Genomic DNA, 22,602 nt, shown 5'->3' with positions numbered 1-22,602 from the left:
AGACCCTCCGTATACCGGGAACAACCCACAGACCCTCCGTGTACCGGGAACACCGCACAGACTCCCGTATACCGGGGACACCCCACAGACCCTCCATATACCAGGAACACCCTAGAGACCCTCCATATACCAGGAACACCCTAGAGACCCTCCATATACCGGGAACAACCCACAGACCCTCCGTGTACCGGGAACACCGCACAGACTCCCGTATACCGGGAACAACCCACAGACCCTCCATATACTGGGAACACTCTACAAGACCTGCCGTATACTGGGAACATCGCACAGACCCTCCATATACCGGGAACACCCCATAGACCCTCCGTATACTGGGGACACCCCACAGACCCTCCATATACCAGGAACACCCTAGAGACCCTCCGTATACCGGGAACACCCCACAGACCCTCTGTATACCGGGAACACAGCACAGACTCCCGTATACTGGGAACACTCTACAAGACCCGCTGTATACTGGGAACACCCCACAGACCCCCGTATACCGGGAACACCGCACAGACCCCCTCCATATACCGAGAACACTGCACAGACCCCCGTATACCGGGAACACTCTACAAGACCCGCCGTATACTGGGTACACCACACAGACCCCCCCCCCGTATACAGGGAACATCCCATAGACCCACCGTACACTGGGAACACCCCACAGACCCTCGGTATACCGAGAACACTGCACAGACCCCCGTATACAGGGAACATCCCATAGACCCTCCGTATACCGAGAACACTGCACAGACCCCCGTATACAGGGAACATCCCATAGACCCTCCGTATACCGAGAACACTGCACAGACCCCCGTATACAGGGAACATCCCATAGACCCTCCGTATACCGAGAACACTGCACAGACCCCCGTATACAGGGAACATCCCATAGACCCTCCGTATACCGAGAACACTGCACAGACCCCCGTATACAGGGAACATCCCATAGACCCTCCGTATACCGGGTGCTGTTGGTCTCTATATTGTACCTTTCTGAAAAAGACACTCGCCATCCATAACATGGCCGTCGCCTCAGATGCTTTCGCTATTCATAGCATGGCCGCTAGACAACCACAAGATGGAGCTACAGTCACGCGTTCCTCTGGCCGCCGCCATTCTCAAGGTGGCCGCCGGATGTCGCACTGTGTCGCTCTCGTAGTGACGCAGTGACCGGTAGCGGGAAGATGGCTGAGGGAGAGCGGGCGGCGGAGACTGGAGAAGGAGAGGCCGGCAGCGGAGACGGGAGGACCGCGGAGGAGCTGAAGGAGAAGGCCAACGAATACTTCAGGGGTAACTGCCCGAAATGCGCCTACTACAACTCCCTGCATCCTGTCACCTTGCAGTTAGAGTACTACAACTCCCAGCATCCCCTCACCATGCGTCTAGAGTACTACAAATCCCAGCATCCCCTCACCTTGCGTCTAGAGTACTACAACTCCCTGCATCCCGTCACCTTGCGTCTAGAGTACTACAAATCCCAGCATCCCCTCACCTTGCGTCTAGAGTACTACAACTCCCTGCATCCTGTCACCTTGCGTCTAGAGTACTACAACTCCCAGCATCCCCTCACCATGCGTCTAGAGTACTACAAATCCCAGCATCCCCTCACCTTGCGTCTAGAGTACTACAACTCCCTGCATCCTGTCACCATGCGTCTAGAGTACTACAACTCCCAGCATCCCCTCACCTTGCGTCTAGAGTACTAAAAATCCCAGCATCCCTCACCTTGCAATTAGAGTTCTACAAATCCCAGCATCCCTCACCTTGCATTTAGAGTACTACAACTCCCAGCATCCCCCCACCTTGCGTCTAGAGTACTACAAATCCCAGCATCCCCTCACCTTGCGTCTAGAGTACTACAACTCCATGCATCCTGTCACCTTACGTCTAGAGTACTACAACTCCCTGCATCCCGTCACCTTGCGTCTAGAGTACTACAACTCCCTGCATCCTGTCACCTTGCGTCTAGAGTACTACAACTCCCTGCATCCTGTCACCTTGCGTCTAGAGTACTACAACTCCCTGCATCCTGTCACCTTGCGTCTAGAGTACTACAACTCCCTGCATCCTGTCACCTTACGTCTAGAGTACTACAACTCCCTGCATCCTGTCACCTTGCATTTAGAGTACTACAACTCCCTGCATCCCGTCACCTTGCGTCTAGAGTACTACAACTCCCTGCATCCTGTCACCTTGCGTCTAGAGTACTACAAATCCCAGCATCCCTCACCTTGCAATTAGAGTTCTACAAATCCCAGCATCCCTCACCTTGCATTTAGAGTACTACAACTCCCAGCATCCCCTCACCTTGCGTCTAGAGTACTACAAATCCCAGCATCCCCTCACCTTGCGTCTAGAGTACTACAACTCCCTGCATCCCGTCACCTTGCGTCTAGAGTACTACAAATCCCAGCATCCCCTCACCTTGCGTCTAGAGTACTACAACTCCCTGCATCCCCTCACCTTGCATTTAGAGTACTACAACTCCCTGCATCCCGTCACCTTGCATTTAGAGTACTAGAACTCCCTGCATCCTGTCACCTTGCATTTAGAGTACTAGAACTCCCTGCATCCTGTCACCTTGCATTTAGAGTACTAGAACTCCCTGCATCCTGTCACCTTGCATTTAGAGTACTAGAACTCCCTGCATCCTGTCACCTTGCATTTAGAGTACTACAACTCCCTGCATCCCGTCACCTTGCATTTAGAGTACTACAACTCCCTGCATCCTGTCACCTTGCATTTAGAGTACTACAACTCCCTGCATCCTGTCACCTTGCATTTAGAGTACTACAACTCCCTGCATCCCCTCACCTTGCATTTAGAGTACTACAACTCCCTGCATCCCCTCACCTTGTATTTAGAGTACTACAACTCCCTGCATCCCCTCACCTTGCATTTAGAGTACTACAACTCCCTGCATCCTGTCACCTTGCATTTAGAGTACTACAACTCCCTGCATCCCGTCACCTTGCATTTAGAGTACTACAACTCCCTGCATCCCCTCACCTTGCATTTATAGTACTACAACTCCCTGCATCCCCTCACCTTGCATTTAGAGTACTACAACTCCCTGCATCCCCTCACCTTGCATTTAGAGTACTACAACTCCCTGCATCCCCTCACCTTGCATTTAGAGTACTACAACTCCCTGCATCCTGTCACCTTGCATTTAGAGTACTACAACTCCCTGCATCCCCTCACCTTGCATTTAGAGTACTATAACTCCCTGCATCCCCTCACCTTGCATTTAGAGTACTACAAATCCCATCATCCCTCACCTTGCGTCTAGAGTACTACAACTCCCAGCATCCTCTCACCTTGCATTTAGAGTACTACAACTCCCTGCATCCCCTCACCTTGCATTTAGAGTACTACAACTCCCTGCATCCTGTCACCTTGCATTTAGAGTACTACAACTCCCTGCATCCTGTCACCTTGCGTCTAGAGTACTACAAATCCCAGCATCCCCTCACCTTGCATTTAGAGTACTACAACTCCCAGCATCCCCTCACCTTTCAGTTAGAGTACTACAACTCCCAGCATCCTGTCTCCCTATATCTAGTATAATTCAGTCTAATCCAATTGGAGTAAAATGTAGAATTATAAAACCTAGATTTTAAAATGATAATAATGCGCTCTTTCTACAGTCTTAGGGCCTATAAAAGTGATTAGTGCAGAATGAAGGGCAGTGAATTCTAGTCGCAGATTGCAGATTTAGGGCGTCCTTTAATGTGAATATGTGGTCATTTTTGACCAGTGTAATTAAGGTCAGAATATTAATAAAATAACCATTTAATATACTCAGGCCCAATAATACTTTGTTACAGCAATAGGATCATTCATCGTCTGCACCGAGAGAATCTGTATATTTGTACTGATGTAATCTGCGTTTATCCATTTTAAATTAAATATTAAAATTTAGGATTTATAATTCTACATTTTACTCCAATTGGATTAGACTGAATTGTAGGTGATATTTATTGGAGATATTTAGTTTAGAATTATTCAGTGAACTTAAATCTAGTGTACTACAACTCCCAGCATCCTCTGACGTTATATCTATTGTTCTACAGCTCCCAGCATTCTGTCACTTTATATCTAGTATTTTACAACTTCTGGTATCTTAAAGGGAATCTGTCACCTCTTTTTTGAGATATCATATAATGATATCATTCAATTGTGTGTCACATAAGGATTCTCTTAGTACTTTTGCTTCCCCCTGACCCCGCACCTTTCATGCATAAATACCTTTTTTATATCGGTTCAGATGTATGTAAACTGCCGCCGTCCGGTCCGCTGGCGGGGCTTATTCACCTGCTCCCCCCTCCCTGTCTTGCTCTACGCATTTCTTCTTGTGTAGAGCAAGACAGGGAGGGGGGAGCAGGTGAATAAGCCCCGCCAGCGGACCGGACGGCGGCAGTTTACATACATCTGAACCGATATAAAAAAGGTATTTATGCATGAAAGGTGCGGGGTCAGGGGGAAGCAAAAGTACTAAGAGAATCCTTAGGTGACACACAATTGAATGATATCATTATATGATATCTCAAAAAAGGGGTGACAGATTCCCTTTGAAGGGAATCTGAAGGCAAGTTTTTCCTCTGTAATCTGAGAGCAAGAATGTGGAGGCAGAGAGCCAGATTCCAGTGATGTGTCTCTTGGCTGCTTGCTACAGTTTTGATAAAATCACAGTTTTCTCTGCTATAGATTACCCTTGTATACCCCCACCCACACTCCTGACTGGCAGCTTTCTGTGTACACCGTGCATAGGCAGAAAGCTGCCAATCAGTGGTGTGGGGGAGGGGTTAAGCAGAGCAGGAGGGCTACATGGGTGGAGACAACTATTCTTCTAGCGATAGTCAGCTGTAGGGCAACTCCCAATTAGCTGTGACTAAGTGGGTGGAGCTTATGTTTGTGGGTTTGGTCAATAGGCGGAGCTTAATAATCAGTGGGTGTGGTCTGGGCGTAGCTTTCTGTGTTGACAACTCTCTTTCCCACAGTGAAGGATTATGACCGCGCCGTACAATATTACACTGAGGCCATCACTCTCAGCCCAAACAGCGCCATTTACTATGGGAACCGCAGCCTGGCGTACCTCCGCACTGAATGTTATGGCTATGCCCTGGCCGACGCCTCGCGCGCCATCCAACTCGATGCCAAATACATCAAAGGCTACTACAGGCGAGCGGCCAGCAACATGGCACTGGGGAAACTGAAGGCTGCACTGAAGGACTACGAGACGGTCAGAACTGGCGCAGTTACTGTATCCCATCCATGCTGAGAGCCCACCCCCTGCCTATTGTCTCCTTTAGACCCCGTCCCCTGCCTATTGTCTCCTCTAGACCCCACCCCTGCCTGTTGTGTTCTCTAGACCCCACCCCTGCCTGTTGTGTTCTCTAGACCCCACCCCTGCCTGTTGTGTTCTCTAGACCCCACCCCTGCCTGTTGTGTTCTCTAGACCCCACCCCTGCCTGTTGTGTTCTCTAGACCCCACCCCTGCCTGTTGTGTTCTCTAGACCCCACCCCTGCCTGTTGTCTCCTCTAGACCCCACCCCTGCCTGTTGTGTCCTCTAGACCCCACCCCTGCCTGTTGTGTTCTCTAGACCCCGCCCCTGCCTGTTGTCTCCTCTAGACCCCGCCCCTGCCTGGTGGCTCCTCTAGACCTCACCCCTGCCTGTTGTGTTCTCTAGACCCCGCCCCTGCCTGTTGTCTTCTCTAGACCCCGCCCCTGCCTGTTGTCTTCTCTAGACCCCGCCCCTGCCTGTTGTCTTCTCTAGACCCCGCCCCTGCCTGTTGTCTTCTCTAGACCCCGCCCCTGCCTGTTGTCTCCTCTAGCGCCCGCCCCCTGCCTGGTGTCTCCTCTAGCGCCCGCCCCCTGCCTGGTGTCTCCTCTAGCGCCCGCCCCCTGCCTGGTGTCTCCTCTAGACCCGCCCCCTGCCTGGTGTCTCCTCTAGACCCGCCCCCTGCCTGGTGTCTCCTCTAGACCCGCCCCCTGCCTGGTGTCTCCTCTAGACCCGCCCCCTGCCTGGTGTCTCCTCTAGACCCGCCCCCTGCCTGGTGTCTCCTCTAGACCCGCCCCCTGCCTGGTGTCTCCTCTAGACCCGCCCCCTGCCTGGTGTCTCCTCTAGACCCGCCCCCTGCCTGGTGTCTCCTCTAGACCCGCCCCCTGCCTGGTGTCTCCTCTAGACCCGCCCCCTGCCTGGTGTCTCCTCTAGACCCGCCCCCTGCCTGGTGTCTCCTCTAGACCCGCCCCCTGCCTGGTGTCTCCTCTAGACCCGCCCCCTGCCTGGTGTCTCCTCTAGACCCGCCCCCTGCCTGGTGTCTCCTCTAGACCCGCCCCCTGCCTGGTGTCTCCTCTAGACCCGCCCCCTGCCTGGTGTCTCCTCTAGACCCGCCCCCTGCCTGGTGTCTCCTCTAGACCCGCCCCCTGCCTGGTGTCTCCTCTAGACCCGCCCCCTGCCTGGTGTCTCCTCTAGACCCGCCCCCTGCCTGGTGTCTCCTCTAGACCCGCCCCCTGCCTGGTGTCTCCTCTAGACCCGCCCCCTGCCTGGTGTCTCCTCTAGACCCGCCCCCTGCCTGGTGTCTCCTCTAGACCCGCCCCCTGCCTGGTGTCTCCTCTAGACCCGCCCCCTGCCTGGTGTCTCCTCTAGACCCGCCCCCTGCCTGGTGTCTCCTCTAGACCCGCCCCCTGCCTGGTGTCTCCTCTAGACCCGCCCCCTGCCTGGTGTCTCCTCTAGACCCTGCCTCCTGCCTGTTGTCTGCTACCTTACTGTTGACTCCTTTAGACCTTGCCCCCTGCCTGTTGACTCTTCTAGACCCCGCACCCTGCCTGTTGACTCCTCTAGACCCCGCACCCTGCCTGTTGACTCCTCTAGACCCCGCACCCTGCCTGTTGACTCCTCTAGACCCCGCACCCTGCCTGTTGACTCCTCTAGACCCCGCCCTTCCTGGTGTCTTTTCTAGACCACGCCCCTGCCTGATGTCTCTTTTACCCTACCCCCTGCCAGTTGTCTTCCTCTAGACGTCTCCCCAGACCCCCTTCCCCTGCCTATTGTCTCCCCTAGACCCTGACCCTGCCTGTCTATTGTCTCGCCTAGATCCCGCCCCCCTGCCTATTGTTTCCTCTAGACCCCACCCCCTGCATGTCTATTGACCCCCAAACCTTACTACCTCTCTGCCAGTCATTTTACCCTGAACACCCCTCTGTTGCCCCTCCTCCATCACTGCAGTCTCCTTCCCTTTGTCTCACCGCTTCTGGTCTCCTGCAGGTGGTGAAGGTTCGTCCTCATGATAAAGACGCTCAGATGAAGTTCCAGGAGTGCAATAAGCTGGTGCGACAGAAAGCGTTTGAGCGCGCGATCGCCTGCGACCAACAAAATCGCTCCGTGGTGGATTCTCTGGACATCGAAGGAATGAGTGAGTGATGTGAGGGCGGGTGCTGTACCCACAGCGGTGGCTGCTCTACTGACATGGAGCAAGTGGGTTTATGTGCCATAGAAGCTGGGCTTATGATGTGGAGCAGTGGGCACATGTGCATAGAAGCTACGCACAGGACATGGAGCAATGGGTACATGTGCCATGAAGCTTGGCTTTAGGATGTGAAGCAGCGGGCACGTGTGTGCATAGAGGCTGCTCTCAGGATGTGGAGCAATGGGTAAATGTGGTCATACAAAAACCTAAGTTAAAACCAAAATAAACAATTACCCTGCAGTAAATAAATAAATAGCAATAGTGCATGATAATAATATAGGGACTTGGTTAACCTAATTTTGATTAAAAAGTAAAAGCTGTCCCACCATGTCACGGTGACCCTATTTGGGACAGCTCTAACCTAGTATTCAAGCCTTACTATATGCCAAGATTTTGTCTGTTTAGTGTCCAGTGTGAACATGCGCACATATTAGAGCTCTCAGGGCATGGAACAGCGAGTACATGTGCACGTAATAGGGGCTGCACTCAGGTTGTAAAGCAGTGGGTAGATGTGTACATAGTAGAGGTTGCGCTAAAAACGTGGAGCAGTGGGTACATTTGGGCGTAGTAGTGGCTGCACTCAGGACATGGAGCAGTGGATACATGTGGACGTTGTAGTGGCTGCACTCAGGACATGGAGCAGTGGATACATGTGGGCGTAGTAGAGGTTGCGCTCAGGATGTGAAGCAGTGGGTACATGTTTGCGTAGTAGAGGCTGCGCTCAGGATGTGAAGCAGTGGGTACATGTGTGCGTAGTAGAGGCTGCGCTGTGGTCGTGGAGCAGTGGTTACATGTGCACGTAGTAGAGGCTGCGCTCAGGTCGTGGAGCAGTGAGTACATGCACTTTACGTTTTGCTTTCTTCCTCTCTCTAGCCATTGAGGATGAATACACTGGTCCCCAGTTACAGAATGGAAAGGTCACTGTGGACTTTATGGTGGAATTAATGAAATTTTATAAAGATCAGAAGAAACTTCATAGAAAATGTGTCTATCAGGTAACGAGTGACACGGGTGACGTGTGGGGGAAGGGGTGGGTTTCCTATGCACCGCATGGGGTGGTGTCAGCATCCTGAGTGCTTCAGGCGGTGGGGGTCGGCGTCCTGAGCGCCGCAGGCGGTGGGGGTCGGCGTCCTGAGCGCCGCAGGCGGTGGGGGTCGGCGTCCTGAGCGCCGCAGGCGGTGGGGGGGTCGGCGTCCTGAGCGCCGCAGGCGGTGGGGGTCGGCGTCCTGAGCGCCGCAGGCGGTGGGGGGGTCGGCGTCCTGAGCGCCGCAGGCGGTGGGGGGGTCGGCGTCCTGAGCGCCGCAGGCGGTGGGGGGGTCGGCGTCCTGAGCGCCGCAGGCGGTGGGGGGTCGGCGTCCTGAGCGCCGCAGGCGGTGGGGGGTCGGCGTCCTGAGCGCCGCAGGCGGTGGGGGGTCGGTGTCCTGAGCACCGCAGGCGGTGGGGGGTCGGTGTCCTGAGCGCCGCAGGCGGTGGGGGGTCGGCGTCCTGAGCGCCGCGGGAGGGGGTGGGAGTCGGGATCCTAAACGCAGCAGGGGGTGGTGAGGTGTCCTGAGTGTTGCAGAAGATAGGGGGTCCTGTGCACCGCAAGGGGAGAGGTCTTTAGCGTCGCAGGTGGATAGGGGTCCTTAGCACCACTGGAGGTTGGGGATTGTGAGCACCTCAGTAGGGACCACTCTCAGTCGCCGGAGGCCGCAGCTCACGTGTCTCTTCTTTGTCCAGATTCTTGTCCAGGTGAAGGAGATCCTGTCGCAGCTGCCCAGTCTGGTGGAGGTGGCATTGGAGCAGGTGAGTGCTCTCTGACTCGGTCCTAATGGTGGCGCTCTTCATGTTTACGTCATTGTGATGTTTTTTGCGCTCTCTCTGCAGTCCCAGCAGGTGACAGTCTGTGGTGACACTCATGGACAGTTTTACGATCTGATGAACATTTTCCATCTTAATGGCCTCCCGTCTGAGAGCAATCCTTACGTATCCTTTTCCTGAGGGTGCAGTCACCGTCCCCAGCCTGCAGGGGGAGTCACCTATTCTGTCTTTTTATGTTGCTCCCAAAAAATTCACAGGTAAAAACTGAGCGCGCCATAACTGGGGCAAGGAGCACTGGCTGTAGGGGGCAGTACGGAGTGGGGGGTGGGTGGGTGACAACATCTGTGAGAGCTGCAATGTCAGTATGGGGATTCTCAGCTGCTAATCTAAGAAAAAGGGGGGAACTCGCCCCATAGACGTCTACTGATTGTGGGTAGATACGCTGTGACCCGGCACCCCCCATAGGGTCAGCAGTGACAACCCACCATGTGTCACCGCTTGCTCTGCTTCCTGAGCTCTGTACAGATATTTAATGGTGACTTTGTGGACCGAGGTTCATTTTCAGTGGAGGTGATTGTTACTCTGTGTGGCTTCAAACTGCTTTATCCTGAGCATTTCCATCTGCTGCGAGGTGAGTCCACATCATATAGAAACCACCCCAAGCAACAGAATAGTGAGTGCAGCTCTGGGGTATAATACAGGATGTAACGCAGGATCTGTTCTGTATATACACAGTGACAGCACCAGCAGAATAGTGAGTGCAGTTCTGGAGTATAAAACAGGATGTAACTCAGGATCAGTAATGTATGTACACAGTGACTGCACCAGTAGAATAGTGAGTGCAGCTCTGGAGTATAATACAGGAAGTAACTCAGGATCAGTAATGTATGTACACAGTGACTGCACCAGTAGAATAGTGAGTGCAGCTCTGGAGTATAATACAGGATGTAACTCAGGATCAGTAATGTAATGTATGTACACAGTGACTGTACCAGCAGAATAGTGAGTGCAGCTCTGGAGTATAATACAGGATGTAACTCAGGATCAGTAATGTATGTACAGGGTGACTGCACCAGTAGAATAGTGAGTGCAGCTCTGGAGTATAATACAGGAAGTAACTCAGGATCAGTAATGTATGTACACAGTGACTGCACCAGTAGAATAGTGAGTGCAGCTCTGGAGTATAATACAGGATGTAACTCAGGATCAGTAATGTAATGTATGTACACAGTGACTGTACCAGCAGAATAGTGAGTGCAGCCCTGGAGTATAATACAGGATGTAACTCAGGATCAGTAATGTATGTACACAGTGACTGCACCAGTAGAATAGTGAGTGCAGCTCTGGAGTATAATACAGGATGTAACTCAGGATCAGTAATGTAATGTATGTACACAGTGACTGTACCAGCAGAATAGTGAGTGCAGCCCTGGAGTATAATACAGGATGTAACTCAGGATCAGTAATTAATATATGTACACAGTGACTGCACCAGCAGAATAGTGAGTGCAGCTCTGGAGGATAATACAGGATGTAACTCAGGATCAGTAATGTAATGTATGTACACAGTGACTGCACCAGCAGAATAGTGAGTGCAGCTCTGGAGTATAATACAGGATGTAACTCAGGATCAGTACAGGATCAGTAATGTAATGTATGTACAGAGTGACTGTACCAGCAGAATAGTGAGTGCAGCTCTGGGGTATAATACAGGATGTAACTCAGGATCAGTAATGTAATGTATGTACACAGTGACTGTACCAGCAGAATAGTGAGTGCAGCTCTGGAGTATAATACAGGATGTAACTCAGGATAAGTACAGGATCAGTAATGTATGTACACAGTGACTGTACCAGCACAATAGTGAGTGCAGCTCTGGAGTATAATACAGGATGTAACTCAGGATCAGTACAGAATCAGTAATGTAATGTATGTACACAGTGACTGCACCAGCAGAATAGTGAGTGCAGCTCTGGAGTATAATACAGGATGTAACTCAGGATCAGTAATGTATGTACACAGTGACTGCACCAGCAGAATAGTGAGTGCAGCTCTGGAGTATAATACAGGATGTAACTCAGGATCAGTAATGTAATGTATGTACACAGTGACTGCACCAGCAGAATAGTGAGTGCAGCTCTGGAGTATAATACAGGATGTAACTCAGGATCAGTACAGGATCAGCAATGTATGTACACAGTGACTGTACCAGCAGAATAGTGAGTGCAGCTCTGGGGTAATACAGGATGTAACTCAGGATCAGTAATGTATGTACACAGTGACTGTACCAGCACAATAGTGAGTGCAGCTCTGGAGTATAATACAGGATGTAACTCAGGATCAGTACAGGATCAGTAATGTAATGTATGTACACAGTGACTGCACCAGCAGAATAGTGAGTGCAGCTCTGGGGTATAATACAGGATGTAACTCAGGATCAGTAATGTATGTACACAGTGACTGCACTAGCAGAATAGTGAGTGCAGCTCTGGAGTATAATACGGGATGTAACTCAGGATCAGTACAGGATCAGTAATGTAATGTATGTACACAGTGACTGCACCAGCAGAATAGTGAGTGCAGCTCTGGGGTATAATACAGGATGTAACTCGGGATCTGTAATGTATATACACAGTGACTGCACCAGCAGAATAGTGAGTGCAGCTTTGGAGTACAAAACAGGATGTAACTCAGGATCAGTACAGGATCAGTAATGTAATGTATATACACAGTGATTAACCAGCAGAATAGTGAGTTCAGCTCTGGAGTATAATACAGGATGTAACGCAGGATCTGTTCTGTATATACACAGTGACAGCACCAGCAGAATAGTGAGTGCAGTTCTGGAGTATAAAACAGGATGTAACTCAGGATCAGTAATGTATGTACACAGTGACCGCACCAGCAGAATAGTGAGTGCAGCTCTGGAATATAATACAGGATATAACTGAGGATCAGTAATGTATGTACACAGTGACTGCACCAGCAGAATAGTTAGTGCATCCCTGGAGTATAATACAGGATGTAACTCAGGATCAGTAATGTATGTACACAGTGACTGCACCAGCAGAATAGTTAGTGCAGCTCTGGGGTATAATACAGGATGTAACTCATGATCAGTAATTTATTTTATGTACACAGTGACTGCACCAGCAAAATAATGATTCTCCGCAGCCCATGTGCAGCATGTCTCGAACACTTCCTGTAGTTTGTCAGCCGTATATGTTTGTCACAGCAGCGTTTCAGAGAAAAGCATACTTTTATTAGCCGCACGGCAGACTGTTCTTACGGTCACTTCCCCGGGGGCTTCTCTCTCGCTGATCGGCGGACGCTGCGCTGTCATGTTTCCGCTGACCGGTTTCCTTCGTTATCTGTGTAAATTATCTTCTGTAACTTGCTACCACTTTCTTCCATCAGGAAACCATGAGACGGACACGATGAATCAGATGTATGGATTTGAGGGAGAAGTGAAAGCCAAATACTCCAACCAGATGTTCCAGCTCTTTAGTGAAGTTTTCCAGTGGCTGCCATTAGCGATGTGCGTCAACCAGCGCGTCCTGGTGAGACTCGAAACGGGAACATGAAGTGGCCCCAGGGCCACAACGGTATTTCCATACTGAACAACAGGGCGATGGGGATGGGACGTCTTCTGATTTTACTAGCACCAGTATATGATACCAGTATGTGCCCTCCAGTGTAGCACTGATATCAGTATGTGCCCTCCAGTGTAGCACTGATATCAGTATGTGCCCTCCAGTGTAGCACTGATATCAGTATGTGCCCTCCAGTGTAGCACTGATATCAGTATGTGCCCTCCAGTGTAGCACTGATATCAGTATGTGACCACCAGTTTAGCGCTGATATCGGGAAGGGGCCCTCCAGTGTAGCACTGATAACAGTATGTGACCACCAGTGTAGCACTGATATCAGTATGTGCCCTCCAGTGTAGCACTGATAACAGTATGTGCCCTCCAGTGTAGCACTGATAACAGTATGTGCCCTCCAGTGTAGCACTGATAACAGTATGTGCCCTCCAGTGTAGCACTGATAACAGTATGTGCCCTCCAGTGTAGCACTGATAACAGTATGTGCCCTCCAGTGTAGCACTGATAACAGTATGTGCCCTCCAGTGTAGCACTGATTACAGTATGTGCCCTCCAGTGTAGCACTGATAACAGTATGTGCCCTCCAGTGTAGCACTGATATAAGTATGTGACCACCAGTGTAGCACTGATATCAGAATGTGACCACCAGTGTGGCACTGATATCAGTATGTGACCACCAGTGTAGCACTGATATCAGTATATGCCCTCCAGTGTAGCACTGATATAAGTATGTGACCACCAGTGTAGCACTGATAACAGTATGTGCCCTCCAGTGTAGCACTGATAACAGTATGTGCCCTCCAGTGTAGCACTGATATCAGTATGTGACCACCAGTGTGGCACTGATATCAGTATGTGACCACCAGTGTGGCACTGATAACAGTATGTGCCCACCAGTGCTGCTCTGATATCAGTATGTGACCACCAGTGCTGCTCTGATATCAGTATGTGACCACCAGTGCTGCTCTGATATCAGTATGTGACCACCAGTGCTGCTCTGATATCAGTATGTGACCACCAGTGTGGCACTGATATCAGTATGTGCCCACCAGTGCTGCTCTGATATTAGTATGTGACCACCAGTGCTGCTCTGATATCAGTATGTGACCACCAGTGTGGCACTGATATCAGTATGTGCCCTCCAGTGTGGCACTGATAACAGTATGTGCCCTCCAGTGTAGCACTGATAACAGTATGTGCCCTCCAGTGTAGCACTGATAACAGTATGTGCCCTCCAGTGTAGCACTGATAACAGTATGTGCCCTCCAGTGTAGCACTGATAACAGTATGTGCCCTCCAGTGTAGCACTGATAACAGTATGTGCCCTCCAGTGTAGCACTGATAACAGTATGTGCCCTCCAGTGTAGCACTGATAACAGTATGTGCCCTCCAGTGTAGCACTGATAACAGTATGTGCCCTCCAGTGTAGCACTGATAACAGTATGTGCCCTCCAGTGTAGCACTGATAACAGTATGTGCCCTCCAGTGTAGCACTGATTACAGTATGTGACCTCCAGTGTAGCACTGATTACAGTATGTGACCTCCAGTGTAGCACTGATAACAGTATGTGACCTCCAGTGTAGCACTGATAACAGTATGTGACCACCAGTGTGGCACTGATATCAGTATGTGACCACCAGTGTGGCACTGATATCAGTATGTGACCACCAGTGTAGCACTGATAACAGTATGTGCCCACCAGTGCTGCTCTGATATCAGTATGTGCCCACCAGTGCTGCTCTGATATCAGTATGTGACCACCAGTGTAGCACTGATATCAGTATGTGACCACCAGTGTAGCACTGATATCAGTATGTGACCACCAGTGCTGCTCTGATATCAGTATGTGACCACCAGTGCTGCTCTGATATCAGTATGTGACCACCAGTGTGGCACTGATATCAGTATGTGCCCACCAGTGCTGCTCTGATATCAGTATGTGACCACCAGTGCTGCTCTGATATCAGTATGTGACCACCAGTGTGGCACTGATATCAGTATGTGACCACCAGTGTGGCACTGATATCAGTATATGACCTCCAGTTTGGCACTGATATCAGTATGTGACCACCAGTGTAGCACTGATATCAGTATGTGACCACCAGTGTAGCACTGAATATTATTATAATTTATTTATATAGCACCATTGATTCCATGGTGCTGTACATAAGGAGTTACATACAAATTACAGATATCACTTACAGTAAGCAAACTTACAATGACAGACTGATACAAAGAAGAGAGTACCCTGCCCTTTCGGGCTTACTGCTACAGGATGGTGGGGAAGGAGACAGTAGTTTGGTGGGTTGCAGCAGTTCCGGTGTTGGTTGAGGCGATGTCTCCGGTAGTGTTAAGGAGGTAGTGGGGTCATTGCAGGCTGTAGGCTTTCCTGAAGAGGTGGGTTCTCAGGTTCCGTTTGAAGGATCCGAATGTGGTTGATAGTCGGACATTTTGGGGCAAAGAATTCCAGAGGATGGTGGATATTTGGGAGAAGTCTTGGAGGCGGTTGGGTGAGGAACGAATAAGTGTGGAGGAGAGAAGGAGGTCTTGGCATAACCGGAGATTACGTGAGGGAAGGTATCGGGAGATAAGTTCAGAGACATATGGAAGAGACAGGTTATAGATGGCCTTGTAGGTCAGTATTAGTAATTTGAACTGGATACGCTGATTGAATGGAAGCCAGTGAAGTGATTTGCAGAGGGGAGAAGCGGAGGAGTAGCGAGGAGAGATGAATTACTCGGGCCGCTGAGTTAAGGATGGACTGGAGAGGTGTGAGGGTGTTAGCAGGGAGACCACAGAAAAAGATGTTGCAGTAGTCGAGGCGGAAGATGATGAGGGCGTGCACAAGCATTTTAGTAAATTGAGGGTTGAGGAAAGGACGGATTCCGGAAATATTTTTGAGCTGGAGGCGACAGGAGGTAGAAAGAGCTTGGATGTGCGGTTTGAAGGACAGGGCAGAGTCAAAGGTTACTCCGAGGCAGCGGACTTCCGGTACTGGGGAAAGTGTAATGTCATTAATTGTGATAGATAGGTCAGTTAAGGAAGATCTGTGAGATGGAGGAAAGATGATGAGTTCAGATTTGTCCACATTGAGCTTGAGGAAGCGAGAGGAGAAGGAGGAGGATACGGCTGTTAGACACTCCGGAATTCTGGGCAGCAGAGAGGTGACGTCTGGGCCAGAGAGGTAGATCTGAGTGTCGTCAGCATAAAGGTGGTACTGGAATCCATGGGACTTTATGAGCTGACCCAGGCCAAGGGTATAAATTGAGAAGAGTAGGGGTCCTAGAACAGAGCCTTGGGGGACTCCAAGAGAGAGAGGGTGGGATGAGGTGATGCTGAATGTGCAGTTTGAAAGGTATGAGGAGATCCAGGATAGGGTGAGGTCTTTGATACCAAAGGAGGAGAGGATCTGTAGTAGGAGGCAGTGGTCAATTGTGTCGAATGCTAGAAGCAGGAGTATAGAGTATTGTCCGTTTTGCTTTGGCTGTAAGTAGGTCGTTAGTAATTTTGGTCAGGGCTGTCTCAGTGGAGTGATGGGGGCGGAAACCAGATTGTAGATTGTCAACGAGCAAGTTAGATGAGAGGTGGGAGGAAAGTTCAGCGTGGACGTGCAGGTACAGGAGTTTGGAAGCAAATGGGAGCAGTGATATTGAGCGATAGCTGAACATAGTGGATGGGTCGAGGGTTGGCTTTTTAAGAATAGGCGTGATTGTGGCATGTTTAAAAGCAGAAGGGAAGGTACCGGATGTTAGCAATAGGTTGACGGGGTGGGTTAGGGATGGGATAAGTGTGGTGGTGAGGTTGGGGAGGAGATGGGATGGGGTCAAGTGCACAGGTTGTAAGGTGCGATTTGGAGAAGAGGCGATTAAGCTTCCCTTCAGTGATGTTGGAGAGGGAGGTTATGGGGTTTGGTCATTGGTCTGGTATACAAAGGGGTTGTGGTGGTTGAACAATGAAGACTTGCCTTGTTTGGTCGATCTTATTTTTGTAGTGTGTGGCAAAGTCCCTCAGCAGAGATGAGGGAGGTTGGAGGGGGCAGTGGTGGGTGGAGGAGGGAGTTGAACGTTTTGAATAACTGTTTTGGATTGTAGGATAGGGAAGATACGAGGGTTGTGAAGTAGGCCTGTTTACCAGAGGTGAGGGCAGATTTGAAAGCGAGTGTTGCCTGTTTGAATGCAGTGAAGTCATCTTGCGAATTTGTTTTCTTCCAACGCCGCTCTGCAGCCCTGGACACTTTCCGGAGCTTTTTAGTGATGTTATTGTGCCAGGGTTGTCTGTTGGTACGTGGCATTCTGCCATGAACGAGAGGGGCGACCGTGTCAATAGCTGATGCGAGAGTGGCATTGTAGAAAGCAGTGGCACTGTCTGTGTCATGGAATGAGGATATGGATGCCAGTGGCAGAATAGAGTCAGAGAGCGTGTGGGTGTCTAGGTGTGCAAGGTTTCTGCGGGGGTGTGCATGTTGCTGGACATGGATGCCAGGAGAGGAGGACAGGGATGATAAAGTGAGTAGATGGTGGTCAGATAGAGGGAGAGGGGAGGCTGTGAAGTTAGATAGGGAGCAGAGACAGGTGAAGACCAGGTCTAGTGTGTGTCCGTCTGTGTGGGTGGCTGAGGAGGACCACTGAGTAAGTCCAAAAGATGAAGTAAGGGACAGGAGTTTGGAGGCTGCTGACTGAAGGGTATCAGTGGGGATGTTGAAGTCACCCATGATGATAGTGGGGATGTCAGTTGAAAGAAAGTGAAGAAGCCAGGTAGAGAATTGGTCAATCAAGGCAGTGGTCGGGCCTGGAGGTCAGTATATGATGGCCACTTGGAGGTTGGAGGGAGAGTAGATGCGGACAGAGTGGCCTTCAAAAAAGGGGAGGGAAGAGGTGGGATTGGGTTAAAGGTGCAGTTGGAAGAAAGGAGAAGACCCGCTCTTCCACCGTGTCTGTTGCCAGGGCGAGGAGTGTGGGTGAAGTGGAGGCCGCCGTAACACAGCGCAGCAGGGGAGGCGGTGTCAGAGGGTGTCAGCCAGTTTTCTGTGAGGCCGAGAAAGGCAAGATTATGAGAGAGAACGTGGTCATGATTCACATGGAGCTTATTGCAGATGGAGCGGGCATTCCAAAGTGCTTCATAGAGAGGGAGCAGGGGTTTGGGTGTCAATGGCACGGGTTTTAGGTTGGAAAGATTGCGATAGTTCTTATTAGATAGGGAGCAGTAGTAATGGGGGTTATGAGCTGTGGGGGTCCAGGATTGGGAGATATGTCGCAAGCAGTGAGGAGAAGCAGAGAAAGGGAGAGCAGATAGGAGAAGGAGAGTGGGCAGCTTGTTTTAGGTTTCATTAGGACAGATTTGAGGTTGAGGAGCAGTTCAGCAGAGGAGGTCCGGTGGGGAAGAAAGAGGGAAGGGGAGATGATTATTTGGTTAGAGGGTGCTGGGGTTTGGGGATAGCGAAGGAGAGTGAGGATTAAAGGAGCAAACACTGTGAGGGCATATGTAAACATGGTGAAGGAGTAGGAGGGTGAATAGAAAAGCTAGATAGAAGTAATAAGAAATGCTTACTCAGCAGACATACTCAAAAGAGACAGGTACATAGTGTGGGGTCCTGACTCCTGCCGTGACTAACTGCTGTTGTAATAACTGAATCTTCACGATACTTATGCTGCAGGGAGACACGTGCCCCCTTAGGAGTCATCTGAATATATAGGACTGAGTAGAGGATCAGGTGAGAGGGATTGTGGGAACCGATTTGGGATAAATTACCAATTGCCTAGCACACCAGAGGAGGTTACACAATCAAAGGCACAGGGCCTGGCTACATCCATATGCTAGTAACACCTTGCACCTGATAACATCTCTACTGGCCCCAACATGGATATACAGCAGTAAGTATTGAGTTAAATGCAAAAAATGATTTTAGCAAACATTCAGTAGGCACTGTTATATACCATTAAAGGAAATGTTGCACTAGATGACAGCAAGCAGGGATTGTAGCAGTAGCAGAGATTGTACCATTAAAGGAAATGTTGCACTAGATGATAACAAGCAGGGATTGTAGCAGAGATTGTACCATTAAAGGAAATGTTGCACTAGATGACAGCAAGCAGGGATTGTAGCTGTAGCAGAGATTGTACCTGTGTGAAGAGAGGAGAGGAGGTGGATGTTAACTCTCAGCCGTTGTAATAACTGCATCTTCATGATACTTCTGCTGCAGTAATACTTATGCTGCAGGGAGACACATGCTTGACCCGCACACGTGCCCCCTCAGGAGGCATATTGATAACAGTATGTGACCACCAGTGTAGCACTGATAACAGTATGTGACCACCAGTGTAGCACTGATATCAGTATGTGCCCTCCAGTGTAGCACTGATATCAGTATGTGCCCTCCAGTGTAGCACTGATATCAGTATGTGCCCTCCAGTGTAGCACTGATATCAGTGTGTGCCCTCCAGTGTAGCACTGATATCAGTGTGTGACCACCAGTGTAGCACTGATATCAGTATGTGACCACCAGTGTAGCACTGATACCGATATCAGTATGTGCCCTCCAGTGTAGCACTGATATCAGTATGTGCCTTCCAGTGTAGCACTGATATCAGTATATGCCCTCCAGTGTAGCACTGATAACACTATGTGCCCTCCAGTGTAGCACTGATATCAGTGTGTGCCCTCCAGTGTAGCACTGATATCAGTGTGTGCCCTCCAGTGTAGCACTGATATCAGTGTGTGACCACCAGTGTAGCACTGATATCAGTATGTGACCACCAGTGTAGCACTGATACCGATATCAGTATGTGCCCTCCAGTGTAGCACTGATATCAGTATGTGCCTTCCAGTGTAGCACTGATATCAGTATATGCCCTCCAGTGTAGCACTGATAACACTATGTGCCCTCCAGTGTAGCACTGATATCAGTATGTGACCACCAGTGTAGCACTGATATCAGTATGTGACCACCAGTGTAGCACTGATATCAGTATGTGACCACCAGTGTAGCACTGATATCAGAATGTGACCACCAGTGTAGCACTGATATCAGAATGTGACCACCAGTGTAGCACTGATAACAGTATGTGACCACCAGTGTAGCACTGATTTCAGTATGTGACCTCCAGTGTAGCACTGATATCAGTATGTGACCTCCAGTGTAGCACTGATAACAGTATGTGCCCTCCAGTGTAGCACTGATAACAGTATGTGACTGGTGTAGCAATTTCTATGGTGCTCTGCGGTGACATTTTTGGTACAGGGTCTCCTCCGTTCCCCGGTCGCCCTCTGTAGATCTGCGTCTTCTCTGCAGCAGAGCGGTGTTTGCAGTCGGGCGCGATGTCTGACTCCTTACAAGGATGTGGAAGAAGGAGCCTGGAATTTATGATGATCAGACTGAAACCCGAGCCGGCATGTGGAGAATGCCTCGTCTGTCCTGCAGCCCCCTAGACCCGGAGCCGCAAGATGTTGGGGCATCACTGTATATAACGGTGCCACACTATAGCGCATGGGCTTCAGGGACTGCTGCTCCGGGGCTTGTACATAACAACTCCCAGCATTGTCTCTGATTCAGCCCATGTGTCTCCTCAGATCATGCACGGGGGTCTGTTCTCGGAGGACGGGATCACCTTGGATCAGATTCGTAGTATTGAACGCAATCGGCAGCCTCCAGACTCAGGTTGGTCCTATCATTTCACATGGCCTCCCTACAATATTGCGGCTGAAGCTTCTGTCAGCGACGGCTTGTCTGCTGTAGATTCATCCCTGGTTACAGAAATCTGATGATTGACTTTATTTTTGCAGGACCTATGTGCGACCTTCTGTGGTCCGATCCCCAGCCACAGGCAAGCTAAGTCCCCATCTGCACCAAATCTCTTATTACTTTGTCCCCTCTGGGCCCGACTCCCTCCGTATCACCTCTGGGCCTGACTCCCTCTTTCCTAACTCCTCCCCCACCACTGACCTTCCTGTCCTCCTGCCATTTTCCTTATTGTCTAACGCTATGCCTCTGTCTCTCCCCCAGGACGGGCGATCTCCCAGTAAGCGGGGTGTGAGCTGCCAGTTTGGCCCAGATGTGACCCGCAGATTTCTGGAGGAGAACGGTCTGGATTACATTATCCGCAGTCATGAGGTGAAGGCTGAAGGCTATGAAGTGACCCACAATGGCCTCTGTGTGACCGTGTTCTCTGCTCCAAACTACTGGTAACAATATGGCGGCGGTTTCTGGCTCATTCTTTGTGTGTTTAGTCTCTCACTCCTTTTGTGTTTTTTTTTCTTCCATAGTGACCAGATGGGCAATAAAGGGGCGTACATACATCTCAACGGCTCGGAACTGAAGCCCAAGTTCCACCAGTTTGATGCTGTGGTAAGTACTTTCTGGTAGTCGCACCAGTGTCTTGTTAACACCTCCTATTCTCCCCCCCCCCCCCCCCCCCCCCCCGGCTCTGCCTTCTGTCTTCTGCAACCTGGCTTTGTTCTCTGCCCTGTTTACCTATGTACCCAAGGCAACCTTTCTCTGCACATGTATCTCTGTTTCCTGCACCCTCCTTCTGATCCAGTGCCCAGTCGTCCCTGCTGCTCTGCGTTTCTCTGATTTTGTGCGTTGATGCGGCCGCTTTGTATTGGGGTCTGCTCACACTTTCTCAGGCAGCCCTGTTATATCCGTTAATCAGACCCTTATAATATAACAGCCGTGATGTGAGTGTGAACAGAATCTAAGCATTGGTCCCCCCTCCACCCCGCTGAGGCTCTCAGTACTTATGCCTCGTGACTCTCTCAACAGCCGCACCCCAATGTGAAGCCCATGATGTACGCCAACTCGCTGCTCCAGATGGGAATGATGTAAGAAAGATCCGACCGCTGTGTCCGTGTCTCCGAGCAGCGCCCCCCCCAGGAACACGATCGGAGGGGCTCTCCTAGTATTTGCCCCAGTTCCTTCCAGGGCCTAAGCGGGCGAGAAACAAACAAGAGGAATATTTTTTATTACTGTACCAGAGAGGATGAGTGAGTGACGTGTGAGTGAGTGTGTGCGACGTGTGAGGGTGTGACATAAGTGTGTGGGGGGTCGTGTCAGCTACAAACGCACAATAGTCCTGCCGCCCCCTCCCTCCTGTATATCCTGTGTCTCCTCCATGCCCCGCTCCATGCGCTGTCTGTAATTACTTTGCTTCTAATAAAGATTCTCATTACAGCATTGCTGACGTCCCTTCACTGTGCACTGCCCCGACATGCTGGGATTTGTAGTTCCTGCACAGCACTGATGCCGATGTGTGCTAATACCAATGGTGAATGACGGCTGTGAGCCGATCTTTGGTGTGAGACGATACAACATAACTGCAGCCTTGTCTGATGGAGATCAGTGGGATGATGGCTGCAGTCTCAGCATTCAGCCGCTAGATGGCAGTGTGCTCCTGTGTTCAGCATTGCCCATTACCTTGATTATCGCCTATTTTCAGTTTTCACCGTCCTCTGGGCGCCAGTGTTATTATGAACGTGGTTAGACATCAGCTGGCGCTAAAAATTGTGTCCTTTCTTCACATCTCTGCAAGACCCTGTTCACATTTCATGGATCCAAAAACAGAAATATTGAGTGGAAATGTGCAGAGAGGCAAAGTGAGTGTGCCACTGGCACATTGTGCCCCTCTAGCCCACGCTCTGTGCCCCCGACATACGCAGACAAGCAAAAGGGGAGCAATGTTGTGACCTTCAGCCTCCAGATCTCCCCCAATATCTACTGCT

At 50.4% G+C, this 22,602-nt stretch overlaps 1 protein-coding gene across 1 annotated transcript; it reads left to right on the top strand.

The window, feature by feature from the left end:
• The first annotated feature begins 1,104 nt into the window (after positions 1-1,104).
• PPP5C (protein phosphatase 5 catalytic subunit) lies at positions 1,105-22,057 on the top strand. Its single transcript, XM_073561187.1, has 13 exons — positions 1,105-1,299; positions 5,013-5,254; positions 7,281-7,428; positions 8,356-8,477; positions 9,202-9,267; positions 9,349-9,447; positions 9,808-9,913; positions 12,700-12,842; positions 20,455-20,542; positions 20,668-20,708; positions 20,888-21,066; positions 21,148-21,229; positions 21,647-22,057. Exons 1-13 carry the CDS (start codon positions 1,194-1,196, stop codon positions 21,707-21,709), a joined length of 1,485 nt encoding a protein of 494 aa, XP_073417288.1. The 5' UTR covers positions 1,105-1,193; the 3' UTR covers positions 21,710-22,057.
• The last annotated feature ends 545 nt before the right edge of the window (positions 22,058-22,602 follow it).

Source organism: Dendrobates tinctorius, unplaced genomic scaffold, assembly GCF_039654945.1.
Source record: "Dendrobates tinctorius isolate UK_male_01 unplaced genomic scaffold, ASM3965494v1 ptg000315l, whole genome shotgun sequence".
NCBI lineage: Eukaryota > Metazoa > Chordata > Amphibia > Anura > Dendrobatidae > Dendrobates > Dendrobates tinctorius.
The sequence above is the reverse complement of the archived record's forward strand: the minus strand, read 5'-3'. Positions and strand labels throughout refer to the sequence as shown.

Bases quoted from the DNA above. Each gene is read 5' to 3' on its own strand.
- PPP5C (XM_073561187.1), top strand. From the start codon at position 1,194: ATGGCTGAGGGAGAGCGGGCGGCGGAGACTGGAGAAGGAGAGGCCGGC. The intron at 7,429-8,355 runs GTGAGTGATGTG...TCCTCTCTCTAG, and splicing joins TCTGGACATCGAAGGAATGA to CCATTGAGGATGAATACACT. The intron at 21,230-21,646 runs GTAAGTACTTTC...CTCTCTCAACAG, and splicing joins TCCACCAGTTTGATGCTGTG to CCGCACCCCAATGTGAAGCC.